Below are 20672 nucleotides of genomic sequence, written 5' to 3' on the forward strand. Positions count from 1 at the left end.
AGCTTTAAAACACTTCAGCCTGAAGGCAAATACAACAGATGGTATAAGTACCATAGGATAGTGTGGGATCAAAATTTATTCAGCAACCAAAAGAACAATGAATAACAAGCAACATGTTTCCTCTCAACAAAGAAACCTGCTAGCACGCAAATGAAATCTGCAGATAAAAAATATAATAAACAAAAAACATAGAAAATCAAATTTCCATGAAATTTGTGAAGAAAGACATTCAGAAAACGGCACATGCTGATTCATAATAAGCATATAATTCAGGACAGCGATCCCCTTAGTAGCTTACATTTAGTCACCTACACGACAACCTAAAATACTTGGTTTTATATGCCGGCACATTCTACCATGTCCAGCACCAAAGGGTAGCCTGGGTATCCTATTGAAGGGCAAGCGCATGCGTACCAAGAGACATGCAGAAGTCCATACCACAAACAACCAACAATAAGCATCTATGACAAGTCTTCGTGATAGAGATGAAGTCCAAGACCAAGACGGGCACAAGCTCGGCGAAAAGCCATTCCTTCAGCCTTCTGAACAGGATCTCCAAAGCCTGTATCCTCAGCAACAGAAGCAGTTCCAGTAGCCTCTCTGTAGATCTGAAAAGAAGCATATCCGATTTTTTTTTAATTAGTTCTAGCCCTTACTAAGAAAAATTATGTACATTCACAGCAGTTTAGAATGTGTCATCAACTGAATGTAGAAGACTTAAACTATCTGGTAAATGTGATGCAAACACTGAGATGAGTTTGTGTCACTAATGGAACACTGAGTGATAGCTATGGTCTCCACTTCATCATATCCACATAGAAACCTTATGATCCATTTATATATTGTACTCCCTCCGATCCGAAAAAACTGCCGGACGGGTCATTTTACAGAAATAACCTTGTCTTTCTTTTAAACTCAGCCCGCACTCCAATCCCCTTTCTCCCGCACAGAACAAATCCTGGACGAAGCACGGCGGCGCGTCGGCGGCGCCCAGCACGAGTGTGCATCCCGGGTGCGCCCCCCACGACTAATCCCGCCGCATCCCGAACGGCAGCCCGACGTAGTCTCGAAGCCCTCCCACGTCGCCGGCCAGCCAATGCCGCCGCCGAGGACACACTTGTCTGGACTTAAGATCCTGTCTAGATTGCTCCAGGGATCGAGCACCACGACGCGGGCGACGCGGCGGCAACGCCCGCACCACAAGGATTCGCCGTCCTTCGACCTGCCGCCGGTGGCAGCGCAGCAGCTCGCCGTTGCAGGGCCGGCGGACTTGCTACCTAGCCGGCAATGGAGATCCATTTGTCTCCTCCGTGCTAGAACAGAGTGGATCACCATTTTCCTGTTTTAGATGGGTTTATTTGTAAAACGCAAATGTACTGTGCTTCCGACAGTTTTTTCGGATCGGAGGGAGTATATATTTCTAGCATTCATAGTCCATGATCAAATAACTAAGTACAGATTCAAACACTTAATAAGGAAGAGTAGCGTAAACCAAAAACAGATCCAGTAAATAAAACCAAATGCAACAGCATTTCCGAGGACAGGAGAAAGGTACCTCTGCATCAGTTCCATGGAGGGTAACACGATAGACGACAGATACAGATTTCCCATCAGATGAGTAGACTATGTTGCGAACCTCCCCAGACCATTCTGCAAAGGATTACAAAATGGTAGAAGAAAAAAAGGGATGTGGTTTCTCAACAATTTGGCCTGCATTGAACTTAAGCCCTCCTCGAGAGGACACATAAATTATACCACGAAGAACAGAAATTTACCTGGAGCATGCACATTCAGAATTTTGTTGGCGATGTGCCTGCAAAAGACATCATAAGTGAGATCACAAGGACGCAAGAGAAAAGGCACATATATAAACTGTATGCTCATACTATGCGATTAAAGTAATTTTCGACAATAAACGGAAAAATTAAGGGTTCAATTAACGAATCTATCAAGCAGGCTTCCAAGGCACGACAAACAAACGCCAAAACATGCAATGCTCAGTTTATTTTTCTTCTGACAAATTCTCTCTGGTTATTTTGATACGATAAAACCAGTCTATAAACTGAAAGGCATGTGATGTTCATAACAGTTCTCCTGAATTGCTGCTGCAAGAATACATATTCAAGTGATGACAGTAGCAGAGCCCAATTTTATATCAAACCCAAAATAGTAAACCCATTGATCGCAATTTTCGATAGAAACATGATACATTTCGTCCAAATTAGGCATGCACCAGCATCCAGGTAGATTTTACCAAAATCACCAGCTCCAACTGGGAACAAAAGTACAGGTTCAAACCAACACTTTGAGCTGCTCTAAGATTCAAGTCTATTTCAAGGGACGATAGAACATGAGCTCGCGGTAGTTAACATATAACAAGTTTTTACTAGGTTGAACGCTTCAATTGACTCACTCCATATCCCACCACGGTAAAATAAACTGCGTAGTATATATTTGCCCTCAACGACGTTGCTCAAATATAACCTGATGCTGACACATAAATACGCATATACGACCAAATAATTTTAGAAGCAAGCAGAAATCCCTAAAATTAACCATCAGTACAGAAGTGATCGAGGGGGCTCACCATGGGATGTACTTGAGGGCGAACCCATTGTCCTCGACGCGGGTCTTGATGAGGGATTCGGGAACCCTCTTCCCGAGCTCCTTGAGGACGTCGGCGAGCGGCTTGCTGATGCCCTCGGTGGGGGCGAGCTGGCCTCCGCCGGCGAAGTCGTCCTCCGACTCCGACAGGGGCTCCGGCTCCGGCGCCCGCCGCGGCGCGCGGGCCTTCGCGGAGAAGGGACGCGCCAGGAGCGGGGATGCTGCGCGGCGGCCGACGAGGATGCGGGCTAGGGCACCGGGCGCCATGGTGGTGATGGTGGGGAGGCGGAGTGGTGAGGGGTTTGCTTGGGTTTTGGAAAGGGAAAATGGGGGATCGAAAATATATTGGGACTCGGCAGGGCGAAGGAATGTTTTTTTTTTATTTTCATGCCCACCAAGTTTTGTCGACTCCGATCTCCGATCATACTGTATTTGGGGATTTGGCCACCGTATTTTGATGCCGAATTTTACATAGATTTTGCATCTTTTTCGGCAGCCCACACAGATTTGGCTCCACCTTGAACAATTTCGCAGCATAGTGAAACGTGAAGCAGGATGAAAACTACCAAGGTACAGAGAATGGAGGCGATGGGATGTTGTAGTCGAGGGCGCAAAGTAATTTGAGAACTCATGCGACAGAACTTGATTATATGACTGAAAATTCTACAGATGTATGGAGCACGCCCACTTTCCAACATCTAATTCGACTATCACGAAATTTCCACCAACCCACATTCATCGCCATCAAAATAAACTTCTAGTTCTCTTCAATACAGAACAAATCATCAAAACTCACAAATTTGAAGTTGAGATTTGGTAGGGATTGGGCAAATATGTGATGGATCCTAATGGAAGTACATCAATCATCATTGTTACAGATAAATCACTTGACCCCCATTCAAATTTAACAGGGGTCAATTCAACTGAACCGCTACAAGTAAACTAACACGGTGGTGGTAGCAGTTGTCCGAGATAACCTCCATAGGATCCAAAAACTCCACGCAAGTTTCATCCGATCATTGTTCGTTTTCTGCCCCGTTGCCTAACTGAAAATTCCATGTGAAGAACAGAAACAAGCCATGGGTTAACACAAGACAGCAAATGGTTATCATAATTTGCACAAGGGCCAGAATCATATATCCACCTTGGGCTAGCTTGTTCGTAGTGGAGCACCACTGCCGTGAAGCTTTTCGGTATGCTGAGAGGATCTTTCCCATCTGATTCACAGCAGAATGAATAGTTGTTATACACACAACCAGAACAGTAACAAAGGCAACAAGTATCATTCCTATCGTGCATGAAAAACCATAAGACCGGGCAGATGGGAGCTAATAGATTTTGCTTTGTCAAAACAAATGTTCTCTTGAAGCACCATTCTTCTAAAACAGGATCAAGTGAAAACCAGCTGGGAAGTGATACAATACATGGATATTAACAATCGCAGAATGATAATTACGACAGATGAATCCAACCTTGTGGCCTCCGCATATATATTTCCCGGACATTGCACGGACTACGTGAGAGAACTTTGAATGCTATATTCTATATTTCTATCAAAAATATGTAACATGAAAAGTGAGTGTACTGAAAGTACATATCCACGATGGACTATTAGTGTTACTTTCACTCAGTCAATGCAGACATATTTGCTCATACTAGTACCCCAAGTGTTGAAAGTTTGGCTACACCTAGTCCAAAAATGCATGGAGGGGGTACATGCAAATATGGCACCATACACACCTTTTTCTCCCCAAAGAAGTATCAGTATGATGGAATTAAGTGAAGATACAAAATACAACTCATAGTAGGCTTGTTTTATACAGTTTCCTTACCACATCCCCACATGAAGAATGCATGGAAATCAAAGCTCTCTCCAGAACATATAGGTCCACTGCTTTGTCCTCGGGAATAACTGATGTAAAGCTCAGACCGAAATCAATAAGAACCTGCCACATGAAAATATGAAGTGGTAAACTGAATTCCAGATGCAATTCTTAAGAACCCTTGTCTTGTAAGTCAACACAGAAAATACACAAGAAAAACAGAGTAACATAAAGGATATTGTACGCACCAGTTGATTGGTGTTGTTCTTGATCATCATATTTGAAGTTGTTAAATCACCATGAACAAGGCCTCCATCATGTAGTTTGCCAACTGCATTCCCTATCTGTGTGGCAATGTCATTGAGGCGTTCCTCATTAATCCCGTCTGACCCAAATCCAAGAAGTATATCTTTCACGCACAAGCCATCCACATACTCAAAGGTTAATGTATGTGGAAGAGGGTCCACAGCATACAGAACTGGTGTAGGAACGCCAAGCCGTCTTGCTTTTGTTATGCATCGAGCTTCCTAAATATGAAAGGAGACCAAGCTAAGTCGAATTCTAATCTCAGATGTAGTGCTAAACAGTATTGGCTACAGGTTACAACTTAACACATGACTACAGAGAATTCTATAATTCTATCCTTGAAGGCATAGAGTTGGAGACCTCTTCACTGCTTGATAAACAAAATACTCCCTCCGTTCTTGTATACAAGGCCACTATCCCATTTTTCAGATACCAAGAAAATAAAATCAACTAATAAATAGCACGACTAATAATGTTGGTAACTTCTTGTGTTTCAGGCTAATTAAACATGTTGCGTGTGGTGTCTCTATCTCTATGGTTGCATGCAACCTTCACATTAATGAGCACCATTGTACGAGAGAGAAATCTAATCAATTCTTCTCGGGAAAAGATAGTGACCTTGTATAGATGAAAATTATATTTTTTGTAGTGGTCTTGTATTCAAGAACAAGGGAGTAAGAAAGAAATTTGCAACTGATACTGTCTATCTTTGAAAGTACTTCAATTCGTCTTCAAGTAAAGGAAACTGGAAAAGGGCTACTGAAAGAGCTTATCTCAAAAGAAAAGCATATGAGTTTAGGAGACTGACAGCATTCAATCGTTTTAGAGTCAACTTTGAGTCCAACACTGGGTGCCGATACTTCTTTGAAAAGCGTTCTTTGATTACACATTTTTGCCCCACAAATGTCGAAACAAATACCCTCTGCAAAGAAGCAAACAAACTATTGAGAACAAGTAGAAGGAGAAACTACAACAAGATACGACTTGAGATTTGACTCACTCCTTCAGCCCCCTGCTTCAGTAGCACACCAAAATCTTGTTGCTCCTGAGATGTGTCCATAAAGTTCAATGTGCACTCAAAACGGAACTGTAATATAGAAAGGGGAAAGGTCAGCAAAATAAAAGAAACATTCTAATCATAACATATGGCTTTGCATAGAGATTTTTGACATAACAAGAACAGCTGCTGTACCGAACTGATTCATTTGCAAAGTATTATAATGGGCAGAATAGCAATAAAGTACCGCATACAAAAATAACAGCTTCACTGAATTAAAGTGAGTTCACATGGCTTTATTAAAACACTATTCGTGGATTGGATTCCAGATAAGACTGGTAAGTGGAAGCCAGTTTCAGGAGAACTTTGACAAAGGATGAATCGAGTTACTAAGTAAAAACTAAAACAAGGGTTATCATCAGATATCCAAAACCAAGAGAAGCAAATTTACTCATATAAGTTGACTATAGTCCCATATTACCTAGACTCTCTACTTTGTCCTGGGGCAAGCAATAGCAGTATTGTCCTTCTTTCTTGCTCCAACAGCAGTAACCTTCTTATTTCGAACCAAACTCTTATGGTTCTCAGAAGTCCGGCTTTCTGCAGGACGAACTGGTCTGAATACTTGTGTCTTCAAGGGATCCAACAGATCCTCTGAGCAGCCTAACACAATGCCACTCTTAGTAGCATCATCCCATAACTCCTTTCCAATCTCGAAACTACCGTTCCTACAAAGCTTTTCTATAAGCAGATCATACGTATGAGTGTCTACTAACTGACAACTCTTCATGATTTTGAACATATCAAGAGCATGATCAACTTCCTCAGTTCCACAAAGGATGCCTATGAGACCATGGAAGAACTTTGCCGTCGGAGGCACCCCATTTTCAAGCATATCATCTATGAGCCTTTTTCCTCTAATAATTCTCCCTGTTAAAAAGAGGACCTTAACCACGAGATAGTAGCTGACCCAGTCAGGCGAGCACCCTTCTTTTCCTTCCCTCATCAAATAAAGGATTCTGTATGCTTCTTTCACTCTTCTGGCTCGTTCCAGACAAGAAAGCAAGATGTTGAAGCTGGATGCAGCAGGGGTGACACCACAGGACCTCATCTCTGTTAAAATATCCATAGCTTCGGGAACAAGAGCTGAAGGGTTAAACTTGAGGTTTCTATGGCAAACACAGTTGAGAAAATCATTGAACGACGGCAACCCTAGTGGGCAGCCTGAGGACTTGATATCATCAAGGACTCTCCGAGCTTCTTTAGCATTTCCATGTACACACCATCCATGGAGGAGGCTACGTTGAACGATGCTAACCATGGGCTCCGTCGAGAGCTTGCTCTTGTGGTGCCACACAACACCTTGCGCCTCACGAGCGTAGCCCTTCATGCACAATGCCTGGACCATGGCAAGGCTGCTTGACCATATGCCTTCCCCTCCAGCACCAACACTTTGCTGAGGCAGCAATTTCTGCCTCTCCAAGCCTCTAAACAACCGAACAGCCTCATCCTCCTTCCCTGCCTTGACGAGAGCCTCGACCACAGCAGTGAACGTCTCCGGGGCCATCCTCCGCCCATCCTTCTCCCCATCTCCAACGGCGATTCTCATCGCGGTGAGGTCACCCATCTGCGCGAGCACGGCAATCGCCCTGTCATGCTCCCTGTCCCCCAATGCCCCAGGGTTCTTTGACCGGCACCACGACAGGAACCGGAGCAGCCTCCTGCCGGAATCACTCCTCTCGCTACACGAGTCGACCACCCGCCTGACCAGCGCCGGCGAGAAGGCCAGGTTCAGGCGGTCCAGACTGCTTCCCACCTCGTCCAGGCTCCCGGCGCCGAAGCAAACGATGTCGCGCACCGCCGCCTCGGACTCCCCGTCCTGCCACGCGCTGGAGCACGCGGCGCGGCGGATTCTACGGCAGCCGGGCCTCGAGCTCGGAGCGAGGGCGGTCTGGCTCAGGGCCGTTACTGACCTCCTCATCGCCATCGCCGTAGTCATCACGGCCTCTACAAGGCAGGTTCCCTCGTGAAACCCCTAACCCAATACGGTCGCAGTTTGGCGTGGAACAGAGAGGACGGAGGGTGGTGGGTCGAGGTGAACTGACCTTCACGGATTTACACGACCTCCACCGGCAGCGGCGCGTTGCTCCGGGGGGAGGCGGACGGTGGACGGAGGAGGCGTGTGGTGGCGGTGGCGGCGGCGGCGGGGTAGCACGGGAAGGGCGCGGGGCACGAGCTCACGATGCACGCGGAACTGCTGGGCCACGCGAAGAACCGGCCTCAAAGGCCACGGCTGAGCAACTGGGCCGGTTACAGTCAAAAACCAAATTAGGCCTCTATTTGGACTAGCAGAATGCCCGTGCTTTGCTACGGAGCAAACGACCGTTAATATATTTTAGATGTACCAAGGGTGGAAAGTGTTTCATTTTTCAAATTTGGAAGCCCTCCAAATTTTTTGTGTTGATGCCGATGTATAATAGGTGCCAGGCTTCCCCTAAAAACCATAACGAACTTGCGGTTAATTAGATTTTTCAAAGCATCAATTTCATAATGGAGTTTGATATTAATACATATGAGTGTCAACAATACAAGATTCAACATAATGTTCTAACAATAACGGAAAATAAGCTCAGTTTAATCTTTATCATTTCGAACAGATAAAAATGAGAGTCTATAATTTATGATCCCCAAATGTTTCGTGGATTTATTTAATAATGAGAAAATTGTAAACGTATTTAAATTGGGTACATAACCTTTCTATAACTCCTTAATAAACCAGAGCATGAACATATACCATGGATCAACAGAAAACTTGTTGAGATAGTAAGTTGATGTGACCGAGGCAAAAGTATCGGTAGCGAAGGACGAGAGGGATAATGACTATCAGTTATGGGTGGTATTTGGTTTGTAATTTCTAGATATGTGACACCATACATTCACAAGTTTCACCTTAATAGTACAGATTTGTTAATTCTAGCCGATTTACACGGAGGGATTTTTTGAGATAGTAAGTCGATGTGACCGAGACAAAATTATCGAGAGCGAAGGACGCAAGGCATAAGGATTGCCTAAGAACGCCTACGTCTGCTCGTCGTCGTCATCGCTGTCGATCACGACGGGCTCCAGTACCAGCCACGACCAGTTGGCAAGCGGCGGAACATACACCGGTGCCGCCGGCGGTGGTGGAGATGGAGCAGCCCACGTTTGTGGTGGTGGTTGAGCAGCCCACTCCGGTGGTGGAGGTGGAGCTGCCCACGGGTTGTACGGCGAAGGTGAAGGCGGCGGTTGCACCGGTTGCGGGGCCGAGTCCTCGAGCGCCCGTCGTAGGGCCTCTTCCTCCGTGAGGCCCGGCGGCATGATGTCAGTGGCGTACCAGGGCAGCGGCGGCTGCACCGGTCGGTCCACCTCCGACACGAGGACGCCGAGCCTCGTGATCTTGTCGTCCGTCATTGTCGCCGGGTACTCGAACTCCCGGCCCTCCGCCATGGCCAACTGCCATTCCTGGAAAATGCAGGCGACGCAGTCTTCGCTGTCATCTTTGGCCTCCTCGTTGTGGTATGCCAGCGCGTAGTTGTAGTTGTCGTCCTCCTCGTCGTCCTGTGGAGGTGCCGACGGCTCCCGTGTTCGCTGAAGAGGCGGCGGTGGTAGTCAAAAGGGAACTCTATGTTGCCGAGGAAGCCTGCCATCCTCCTCGGATCCTTCTCGGTCTTGCGCCAGGTACGCCAGGTGTTGGAGTCGATGGCGTAGGCGGGATCAGCGTGGAGGTCCGACAGCAGGTACCACCGCCGATGCCGGATCTCGGCGCTCCTCTCTGGCTCGCGCGGAGGCACCAGCGGGACAGGCACACGGAGGTATCTGAGCCGCCAGCCGCCGCCAGGCAGGTGCACGTCCCGCCAGCCCGCGCACCGTGTCCAGTTGCTGTACATGAGCTGCGCCACGTTGACGGACAGCGGCACCCTGTGCGTCCGCTCCGCCTTCTTGGTGCCGCTACGGGACGCCTCGAAGTCGTTCTTCTTCTTCCCCATGGTGATGCGGTGGCGCACGATGGTGAGGGGTTGGAGTGGAGGTGTCCGTGGTGTGGGCGATGCCAGAGACGATGTCGTCGACTTTTAAGGCCGGACCCGCTCGGGACACGATGTCATTGATGGCGGCACAGAAGCCTAGCCGCCGCCCGCCAGTGCATGTGCAAAAGAGGCAGTCGCGACATTGATGGCGAAGGCTGCGGCGAAGACACGGAAGCGATGCCCTCGATACAACCCTATGGCTCGCTGCCAGGCGGGCTCGGTGGAAAAGTGAGCGGTCATTTGGGGCGTCTGTGCCGCATCCCAGGCGCAGATATGCGCCGCATTTGCGTCGCTGCGGACAGCCCGGTTACTATGCGTCACCCGCTGGAGCTGGTTGCTGACACATTTTCGACCCGCTCAGATACAAATGGTGCCTTAGCGTTTGTTTATGTCGCCCGCTCGAGCTCCACAAAACACATGCGCACATGTACATTAGTGGAAAACTTGGCCTACATGAGATACGCAGCCAAGCTGTGGACAAGAGCAGTTCCCACCGTCCTTCCTGCCGCCGCTGCTTCTGATTTGGCTGCCCGTCGCTGCGCTCCGTCAGAAAGGTTCTTCCTTGCCAAACTGCGTGGTCGCCATCCCGAACACGCGATTCCATTTTCGCTAAGTAGCCTGCAAGCCTCGCTGGGTCGTGGGTATGTGCTTCGTTGTGTCTAAGGAACGGCAAAGAAGGAACTGAGATTGAATTAGGAAAAGGGAGAGCGTGGCAAGAAAATCGGAGACAGTTAAAATGCCTTATATCATGAATGTGCTAACGCAGAAATTCAGAGCCAACAGCCACCCCCGATTTTTCTTCCACACAAGAGAGCTACGCGTCAGATAAGGTAGGGTGGACCATGGGTAGGCGCCGATTTTTTCTCGGGGAGAGCTAAATGTAAGGGTATTTTACCCTTATCCATTATTTTGGTAACTATGACACCGTGCTAGAGTATTTGGACTAATACATGTCTACAAGATAATTCACAGGTATTAGCCAAAGAGGTATAATGGTGTATCGATAGAACAAGAAGGCAACGGGAGACCCCCCAATTCGATGAAGAATCGGCAAGGTCCGCGAGTCTGGCCGGTCCCAGATCCGGTCGGACCGGCCCTGGCGCCGGACGACCCGGTCACCAACCGGACCCAGGACCGGTGCCATCCGGACGAGATCCAGTAAAGGATGAAGATTGGCCTGGTCAGTGTCCGGTCACCAGCCCGGTTGGATCCGGCTGCTCCGGTTCCTGGCCCGGTCGGACCGGGCTCCAGACCGGGCGTCCCGGTCGGCAACCGGCATTTGCGCCTGTGCCATCCGGGCACTATCCGATAAAGAATGGCGCCGCCCGGTCAAGACCCGGTCCCGGCTCCGGTTGGAAACCGGCCGGTCCGGTCGGTGGCCCGGTCGGACCGGGCCGTGGACCGGCTCTGTCCGGCGCCGGATCCGGTCGACCGGGCTCCTCGAGGAATCTGGCGATGTGGCAAGTGACCAACGGCCATATTTCGAAGTACACTATAAATAGGCCTTCTTCTACCTCTGAACAGTTAGGCACTACACTACAAGCTGTTCTTGAGCTCCTTCTTCCATGCTCCATTGTTAGAAACACCAAAAGCCTCAGATCTCCCTCCTCCTCCACCCAAACTCAAATCCCTCCGGGAAACGATAGAGGAGGACCCGATCTACCGTTCTACCAAGCCAAATCTTATTCCCCCTTGTATTCATCAAGAAGCTTGCTTCCTAGGGTTCCTTGGAAACCCTAGGTGGGCAAGAGGAGTCCGGAAGCATCCAGGTCGTGGATGCTGCTCCGGGCAAGATTGTGAAGGTTTGGAGGCTACCTCAAAGTCTACCACAAGTGAGAGAGCTATTCCTTCGTGGGATAGGCTCCGGAGAATAGGGTGAGCCTTCGTGGCGCGGGGAATCCTTCGTGGGACCTCCACTCCTCCAAACGTGACGTACCTTGTTGCAAAGCAAGGGAACACGGGAATACATCCTCGTCTCCGCGTGCTATCGGTTATCTCTAACCGAACTCCTTACTTGTGATTTAATCGCTCTGTGAGAGCCTTCGTGCTCGAGTTAGTTGTATCCTCATATAGGTTGCTTCACCTAGTTTGCATTAGGCTCACCTTTATATTCCGCAAAGCCTAATATTGCAAAGAAAGAATTAAAATCAGTAGAAACCTATTCACCCCCCCTCTAGGTTTACCATCTCTATACTTTCAATTGGTATCGGAGCTCGGACTCTTTTTAAGGGCTTCACCGCCTTAAGAGTGAGATGGAAAAACTATTCGAGGGTCTAGATGATGACTCTAACCTTTCGGTTAAAGAAATGAAATCTAGACTCTTGGCATATGATGCCGAGAGGAAGAAAAAGGAGGATGAACTACAAAGCCAAATGGCGAAATGTCCGTCATGCTTAAGAACCTAACTACTGGAGGAGCTCCTAGTGGGGCTTCGGGCTCTAAGGAATCCTTCCATGAAGTTAACCATGACTATCCTAGAAACACTTCACCCATGCCTCATATAAACCATAGTGGGACCGTTCCCCATTTTGATGGAACTCACTTTCCACATTGGAAATCTTCTATGGAATCTCATATTCGCAGCTGCAAGTGTGGAGCTATGGGAGATCATTCTTCATGGATACCGGGAGCCACAAGATCCCGTTCGGTTGACCTCCACCGAGTTCTACAACCGTCAACTCAATGCATCCGCACGTGACAAGATTAGAAGTGGCATCAACCGCAAGCTTCTAGATCAAGTTGATGACATTGTCTCCGCTAAAGAGTTGTGGGATCGGATCGTAGTACTCCAAGAGGGAACCGATTTGATCCAATCATCTCTCTATGAGACCGCAAAGCAAGAGGCCTACCAGTTCATGATTCGAGATGGAGAATCCGTATTCGATGCCTATGCTAGGCTTGGTGCTCGAAAGTAAGGATCAAGGGACTTGGTGCTGAGAAGTACAATGACGGATTCGAGATGAACGAAGCCTTCATAAAATCCAAGGTCATTGCTATGATTGCCGTCAAACAAGAAGACACCAACCTTGGACTCAACTTGCAAATCATGACCAAGAGTGCCGATCTCAACTCCGATGATCTTGTCTCCTATGTGGCTGCCAATGAAAACATGGCCAAAGCCGAAAGAGGCTCAAGGCAATGAACCGTGTTGATGAAGCCTCACACAACCATGAAGCGTCACACAACCTTGCTCTCAAGGCTAGAGCTGACCATGGAGAAGAAGAAGCATATGAAATTGAGGAAGATGAGGAGATGACCTCAACTAGTGACATCGCTACCGACTTTGCCTTCTTTGCTAAGAAGTACAAGGGAAAGTTGCCAATGCTCCTCAATGACAAGAAGAAGAAGAGAACTTGCTACAATTGTGATGAAGAGAGCCACTTTGCAAATGAGTGCCCTTATGAGAAAAGGGTAGACAAGCCAAAGTTCATCAAAGGGGTCAAGCCAAGATTGAAGCCAAACCCAATCAATGACCGATACAAGAGGAACAAGGGAAGAGCATTTGTTGGGGCCGAGTACTTGTCCGATGAAGAAGAGGAAGATGAGGAGAAGGAGGCCGGAGTGGCCGGCTTGGCTTTCTCTAAGCCCGGGTCACTCTTCACATATGACTACTCCAAGGATTACTCCACGGAGAATGATGTTGGTTCTTCCTTTATGGCAAGAATAACTCAAGATGATGACTCCGACGACTCTTCCTCATCTACAACCATTGGCTCTTGTCTTATGGCAAGAGAAACCAAGGTAATGGAACCCCCACCTTCTTTGTCTAGTGTCCTTGACAATGAAGTCGAAAATCAAGATGAATTAACTGTGCTTAAGGAACTTTACAATGTTAGATGCACCCTTCGTGGTGAAGCTCTTGTCAAATTTGATTTCTTGATGGACTCTCTCAAATAAAAGGATGAGTCCATTGAGGAATTAGAATATCATTTGAATGATAAGGAAAGGAGATTCAATCTCCTAAGACAAGAGCTAAAAACCGAAAGGTGCATATCTCAAGGTCTTAAGCAACAAATTGAAACTTATGAACTAGATAAAGTTAAGGATCTTGAAACTATTGAAAGGGCTCAATTATTGACCCAAGAGCTTAATGCATCAAAGGAGGAACTTGAAGTTGCTCATGCTTCTCTCACTAGGGATCTTGACCACCTTGAAAGAGCTAACAAGCTTGTCAAGGATGAGCTCAAGAAACTTGGAAAGAACCATGACCTACTCCAAGAATCCTACTCTAAAGCTCTTGAATCAATGAATGATTCTATTGTTGATAAAAATGTTGCTAGTTCCTCCACCACCTTTACTAGTGAGCATGCTAAGCTTGTTGCGGAACATGTTCGTTTACAAGAGGAACTATCTTTGCATGTTGAGACCAATACATATCTTGAATCTTTGGTAACCAAATATGGTCTCAACTATTATCCTAATGAATCGGCTTGTGAGCAAGCAACTACTCTTGAGGAGAATGTTAGGTTGAAGAAAGAACTTGCCAAGTTCACCACAACCAAGAGTAAGATGGGATTGGATGACCTTTTGAGTAAGCAAAGGTCAAACAATCAAAAGTATGGTCTTGGGTATGTTCCCAAGCCCTACAAGAAGAACAACTACAAGAAAGAGAAGCCCGCTCAAGAAAAGAACAAGAAGGTCACTAATGATGGCAAAGCCCCAAAGGGCAAAGCCACTAGGGGTGACCGCACGGGCCAAACAATCACTATGCTTTATTTGTTGATTATTATGGTGATGTTTATGCTAACTATGTTGGTCCTCGTAATGGCTATGCTTATAGAGGGTACTCGATTTGGGTACCAAAAGATCTTGTTGCCATGACTAGGGAACCCATTAATCAATGGGTTCCTAAATCCTCTACTTGATTTTGTAGGGGTATTCCTCCGGTGGTCCAAAATGGGTGTTTGATAGTGGATGCACCAATCATATGACCGGAGGAAGAGGTGTGCTTGACCAATTCATTGAAGATATTAACAAGAAGTCAAGCATTACCTTTGGTGACAACTCAAAGGGAAAGGTACTTGGGTATGGCAAGGTGGCAATCTCTAAGGACTTGTGCCTTGAGACGGTCATGCTTGTTGAACACCTTGGTTATAACTTGCTTTCTATATACCATCTTGCCGATGCCGGTTACAATTCATATTTTACTAAATATTATGTGCAAGTCTTTAGGAGTGAAAATCTCAAATTGGTCCTTGTTGGATATGTGGAGAACAACCTTTACGTGGTTGACCTCTCGAAAGAGAGCCCATCTCCCTCCACATGTCTAATGGCGGCCAAGCATGACGAAGGTTGGTTGTGGCATCGCCGCCTTGGTCATGTTAATATGAGGAATCTTAAACAACTCCTAAAGGGTGAGCACATTGTTGGACTAACCGGCATTTCTTTTGAGAAAGATCGTGTATGCAGTGCATGTGTAGCGGGAAAACAACTCAAGAAGAAACATCCTATCAAGAGTATTGTCACCACATCTAGGCCTTTGGAGCTCCTTCATTTGGATCTCTTTGGGCCATCACATTATGATACTCTTGGTGGGAGCAAGTATGGACTTGTCATTGTTGATGATTACTCAAGATACTCTTGGGTCTTTCTCCTTAAGTCTAAGGATGAGACCCATAGGGAGTTCATCACCTTCGCCAAGAAAGCTCAACGTACATATGAATCCGAGATCAAGGCGATTAGGACCGACAATGGTACCGAGTTCAAGAACTACACTATGCAAGAGTTTGTTGATGATGAGGGCATCAAGCATGAGTTTTCAGCTCCATATACCCCTCAACAAAATGGTGTTTTTGAAAGGAAGAACCGGACTATCATTGAGATGGCAAGAACCATGTTGAGTGAATTCAACTCACCCCACAACTTTTGGGGAGAAGCCATCTCTACAGCTGTCCACTACTCCAACCGGCTCTTCCTCCGCCCCCTCCACAACAAAACTCCATATGAGCTTCTCACAGGTAACAAGCCTAATGTCACGTACATTCGTGTCTTTGGATGCAAATGTCTTGTTAAGAACAATAAAGGGAAGCTTGGTAAATTTGAAACTAGAACTATAGAGGGCATTTTTGTTGGATATGCGGAGAACTCTCACGCCTATAGATACTACAACCGGTCCACTGGGACTATTGAAGTATCTTGTGACGTGGTGTTCTTGGAGGATAATGGCTCCCAAGTGGAGCAAGTTGTTCCATGTGTTGCAGGTAATGATGATGATCCATCTAGTGCCATCAAGCATATGGGCATTGGACACATCCGGCCCATGGAAGTACATAGTGATGATCAAGGTGATGGAATAGAAGTATCAAGCTCACCTCAAGTTGAGCCTAGCTCAACTCAAGTTGAACCATCAAGTGCAACCCAAGATGTATCCTCCACTCAAGATGAGCCACATCCCGAAGAACAAGAAGAAAGCCCTCAACCCACCGAGCAAGATCATGATGATGATCAAGAAACATCTTCAACTCATGTTCAAGCTCAAGTTGTCCCTCATGATCAAGTATTAGCAAGAGATGAATTCATTGATCATGAAGGAACCATTCGGAAGATCAAGGCGGCTACAAGGGCAAGTGACATGAAAGTGGATCTTGTCCTCGGTAGCATCTCAAAAGGAGTGGTAACTCGTAGACACCATGCATTACTTATGACTTATTGTCAACATCATGCGTTTGTTTCTAGTTTTGAGCCACTCAAGGTACATGAAGCCTTGGTTGATCCGGATTGGGTCATTGCCATGCAAGAAGAATTGGAGTGTTTCACACGCAATGAAGTATGGTCTCTAGTTGAGAGACCCAAGGATCATCGCATCAATGTCATTGGGACCAAATGGGTGTTCAAGAACAAGCAAGATGAGGATGGCATTGTCATTAGAAATAAAGCAAGGTTAGTGGCGCAAGGGTTTGCCCAAATAGAAGGTATGGACTTTGAGGATACCTTTGCGCCGGTAGCCCGTCTTGAAGCTATTCGTCTCTTGCTTGCATTTGCATCTTTCCACAATTTCAAACTATACCAAATGGATGTGAAAAGTGCATTTTTGAATGGTCATCTAAAAGAAACCGCATATGTAGCTCAACCCCCGGGTTTCGAAGACCCATGCCGACCCAACCATGTGTATTTACTCCATAAGGCACTCTACGGTCTCAAGCAAGCTCCACGTGCTTGGTATGAGTTCCTTAGGGATTTTCTACTACAAGATGGGTTTTGCATGGGTACGGTCGATTCCACCCTTTTCACCAAGCGGGTTAAAGGGGGTGGCTTGTTTATATGTCAAATATATGTTGATGATATTATATTTGGTGGAACTAACCCCAATCATAACAAAGCTTTTGAGCAATTGATGACTAGGAAATTTGAGATGTCCATGATGGGGGAGTTGAAGTTTTTCCTAGGCTTCCAAGTGAGGCAACTTGCAAAAGGCACCTTCATCTCTCAAGAAAAGTATGTGAAGGACATGCTCAAGAAGTTCAACATGACCAATGCAAGCCCAATGAAGACACCCATGCCCGTAAAGGGGCAACTTGGCTCATGTGACGGTGAGAAGGATGTGGACATAAAGGTATACCGTTCCATGATAGGATCCTTGCTCTACCTTTGTGCCTCTAGGCCGGATATCATGCTAAGTGTAGGGATGTGTGCTCGTTTTCAATCCGCTCCTAAGGAAAGCCATTTGATGGCGGTCAAACGGATTCTAAGATACCTTGTTCTCACTCCTACTCTCGGGCTATGGTATCCAAAGGGGTCAACCTTTGAACTCATTGGCTACTCGGACTCCGATTGGGCCGGTGATAAGGTTGACCGGAAGTCTACCTCCGGGGCTTGCCAATTTATTGGCCGGTCATTGGTGAGTTGGTCATCCAAGAAACAAAACTCCACCGCTTTATCCACCGCCGAAGCCGAATATATATCCGCGGCATCTTGTTGCACTCAATTGTTATGGATGAAGCAAACCTTGAAAGACTATGGTGTGTCTCTTGGTACGGTGCCTCTTCTATGTGACAATGAAAGTGCAATAAAGATCGCCAATAACCCGGTTCAACATTGTCGCACCAAACATATTGACATTCGCCATCACTTCCTACGTGATCATGTTGCCAATAAGGATATTGATCTCACTCATGTGGGAACAACCTACCAATTGGCGGATATTTTCACTAAGCCTTTGGATGAAGCCCGGTTTGTAAACTTGAGAGGAGAACTTGGTATTCTTGATCCTAAAAACTTGGATTGAATCAACTTCTTGCACTATATTCTTGCATTTATCTAACTATCTAGCTTAGAGGCATAGCACATATGGGGATAGTCATCTTACCATGTCTTGGTATGATGCATACCCATGTGTGCAACATAAATAGACCCAATGTCATTATATGGACCCAAGCACGTCTCTTCGAGGTCACATGACATTTGCGCTTTCACATAGGGGGAGTAATCCCCCGCCCCTCATTTAGTCTCAAATTGCAACTTGTTTTGACTATACAAGGCTAAATGATCTTATTGCAAAAATCACTTCAAAAATGACTTATGACTCTTGATTTATACTTCGAATCATGCCCATTGTTGCTATTTACATCTTGTTTGGACTTTCACTCCAATGGGTATGCCTAGAGAATTTTGTGTTTCCAACCCCATATCTATGCTCATCTTATCATCCTCTATCTATCTATATGTACATGTCATCATCTGAGCATTCATACACAGTTACACAAAGAATAGGGGCAAAAAGAGGCAAAACTAGACAAAACTGGGCAAAAATGCCCTGGCCGGTCTCTGGCCCGGTTGGACCGGCCTTTGCGCCGGGCCAGCCGGCTCCAGGCCCGGTCGACCGGGCGCCCGACCGGCCGCGCGGCCTGATATGTGTTTGAGGGGGTTACCCTTTGGGGTCATCTTCCTCATTCTTCCCCAACTCCCACACCACCATGGCCGGCGCCCTCAGCACCCCCACCAAGATCTAGGCACTTCCCACCACAAGAACTTCCCCAAACTCCACCACACCATAGATCGGGGCCCTTGGCACATCTCCACCGAAGGATTTGGTCCCTCTCCACCTAGTTTGGGAATTTTTGGAGTTCTTGGTTCTCAAGCCCTACCTTGTGTTCTTCTTGCTCCCTTGATCAAGGAGAACAATGTCTTCGGGTAATGTACTCTCCTTTTCTCCCTAACCTCTAGTCCTCCTCACACATTGCAAGTTCTTGCCAAAATTTGAGGAAATCTTAGGGTTAGGGTTAGGGTTAGGGTTTGCAAGTCCTCATGCCTTTAGAGTGTCTCTCAACACTAAGCACATACTCCACTCTATTGCTATAGCATGTACTCAAGTATTTCGAGTTTTTGCATGAATTTGTGGTAGAAAATCTGGGCAAACATCACAAATCATCACCACCCGGTTCATAGCCCGGTCAACCGGCCATTCAACCGGCCGGTCCGGCATGCGGCCCGGTCGTCCGGATTTTCGACCGGCTCGCCCGGTCTGAAGTCCGGTCGGACCGGCCTGTGCGCCGGCCTGCCCAGTTTTTCGCACAATCTCATCAATCCACTTGGATATATGCTATGCTTTCTGGTTTCTCCCTCATTGATGACATGTACACTTACCTCTTTGCTATCCTCGCTCTATTTTGCTGATTCACAGACAGTTGGAGCGGTGAGGATCGTGGCACTACCGCCAAGAGAGGAAGGCTTGCAAGTGGCCGTGCAGCTCCGACCACTGGTGGCAGCTCAGCTAGGGGCCGTAGCAAGAAACTCCGGAAATAAAAGGAAAGATAAACATGTAGCACAAGACGGTGATGAGGTATTGCCGAGTACCATGTTGGTGATGTGCAAGTTGGGGCATGGAGAAGACTCGAGAGAGTCCAACCCCTATCGAGTATGAGGCACCTACCTACCAAGGGGGAGATAAGTTTTTACGGACCAAGACACGGGAAGTCATGTGGAACGACTACTATAACTCCCAAGAGCATATGAAGTCTGGCACCATTGTTATGCCCAAGGCCATCAAGGATGTCATTGTAATGTATGAAACCACCAAGTTTCGCTTTGTGGTTGAGACCTTGAGGCGGATGGGGTTGTATGACCTCATGTGTTTGACACCTTCTGATGGATGCTACTGTCCAATCTTGGTGAGACAGTTTCATTGCACAGTCTTCTTCCATGATGATGCAGCTAGGACTATGACTTGGATGACTGGCAAACAGAAATACACTTGCAACTATCTTGATCTCTGTGAAGCCTTGGGGTTTGGTGGAGGTCGTGCTCGTGGTTTCAAGATCTATTCTCAGCAGACATTCACCAGAGGGGACATTGCCTTTTGCTATCCTCCAAATCCCACATCTGGACCTCCCACCATCTCTGGCATGTACTACTCATACCTTATTATTGCCAAGCTATTCCGAGAGAGTCTCATTAGCAAGATTGGCGACACAAGTGAGGTTCGTGCATACCATCTGAACTTGATGTACTATTGCCATCCTGAGCATCAGCAAACTATTGACGGCTGTGATCTCATCTATTGTGAGCTACGGCGCTGTGTTCGTGAACGATTGACTCCTAATCTTGCCCAGTATGTTCAGCTGCTCATCAACAAGGTTGTGCCAGCACCTCTCAATACGCAAGGTGAACGGGTCAGGATGGCAGCCTTCAGGGTACCTGCCCAAGGTGATAGACCGGAAGTCGCTGCCATGAGGCCTTCTGAGCGCCGGTCCAAGGAACGCCATGACCATGCTAGCTCCGGCCACTCTAGGCGCCCACGACGATGGTGTCTCATGGTTCTTCTCTAGCCTATGGCAGATGTGCAAGAACACCAATGATGTTGCACATCAAAGTCTTTCTTTGAACCAAGAGACGAGGCGGCGCCAAAATGAGTTCATGGCTTCTAGGAATGCACCTGTTCCT

The 20672-nt window shown here is 47.0% G+C and overlaps 2 protein-coding genes across 2 annotated transcripts; both read right to left on the bottom strand.

Moving 5' to 3' along the window:
* Positions 1-228: 228 nt before the first annotated feature.
* Positions 229-2871, bottom strand: LOC124667354 (DNA repair RAD52-like protein 1, mitochondrial). Its single transcript, XM_047204648.1, has 4 exons — positions 2588-2871; positions 1776-1813; positions 1556-1650; positions 229-608 (listed from the first exon to the last, which is right to left on the bottom strand). Exons 1-4 carry the CDS (start codon positions 2869-2871, stop codon positions 462-464), a joined length of 564 nt encoding a protein of 187 aa, XP_047060604.1. The 3' UTR covers positions 229-461.
* A 490-nt stretch (positions 2872-3361) lies between these two features.
* On the bottom strand, positions 3362-7717 carry LOC124662666 (pentatricopeptide repeat-containing protein At5g61370, mitochondrial-like). The gene is made up of 7 exons (XM_047200472.1): positions 6299-7717; positions 5734-5865; positions 5542-5655; positions 4676-4954; positions 4437-4550; positions 3749-3821; positions 3362-3369 (listed from the first exon to the last, which is right to left on the bottom strand). The coding sequence occupies exons 1-7, from the start codon at positions 7715-7717 to the stop codon at positions 3362-3364; spliced, it is 2139 nt and encodes a 712-aa protein (XP_047056428.1).
* Between the last annotated feature and the right edge of the window lie 12955 nt (positions 7718-20672).

This window comes from Lolium rigidum, chromosome 6, assembly GCF_022539505.1.
Source record: "Lolium rigidum isolate FL_2022 chromosome 6, APGP_CSIRO_Lrig_0.1, whole genome shotgun sequence".
Lineage (NCBI taxonomy): Eukaryota > Viridiplantae > Streptophyta > Magnoliopsida > Poales > Poaceae > Lolium > Lolium rigidum.

Excerpts from the sequence above, each read along its gene's own strand:
- LOC124667354 (XM_047204648.1), bottom strand. The coding sequence starts at position 2,871 with ATGGCGCCCGGTGCCCTAGCCCGCATCCTCGTCGGCCGCCGCGCAGCA. Across the intron at positions 1,814-2,587 it reads GCCCTCAAGTACATCCCATG|GCACATCGCCAACAAAATTC; the intron begins GTGAGCCCCCTC and ends TGTCTTTTGCAG. Across the intron at positions 1,651-1,775 it reads TCTGAATGTGCATGCTCCAG|AATGGTCTGGGGAGGTTCGC; the intron begins GTAAATTTCTGT and ends AATCCTTTGCAG.
- LOC124662666 (XM_047200472.1), bottom strand. The coding sequence starts at position 7,717 with ATGGCGATGAGGAGGTCAGTAACGGCCCTGAGCCAGACCGCCCTCGCT. Across the intron at positions 4,955-5,541 it reads CTCTAAAACGATTGAATGCT|GAAGCTCGATGCATAACAAA; the intron begins GTCAGTCTCCTA and ends TTTCATATTTAG. Across the intron at positions 3,822-4,436 it reads ATTCTTCATGTGGGGATGTG|ATGGGAAAGATCCTCTCAGC; the intron begins GTAAGGAAACTG and ends GCTGTGAATCAG.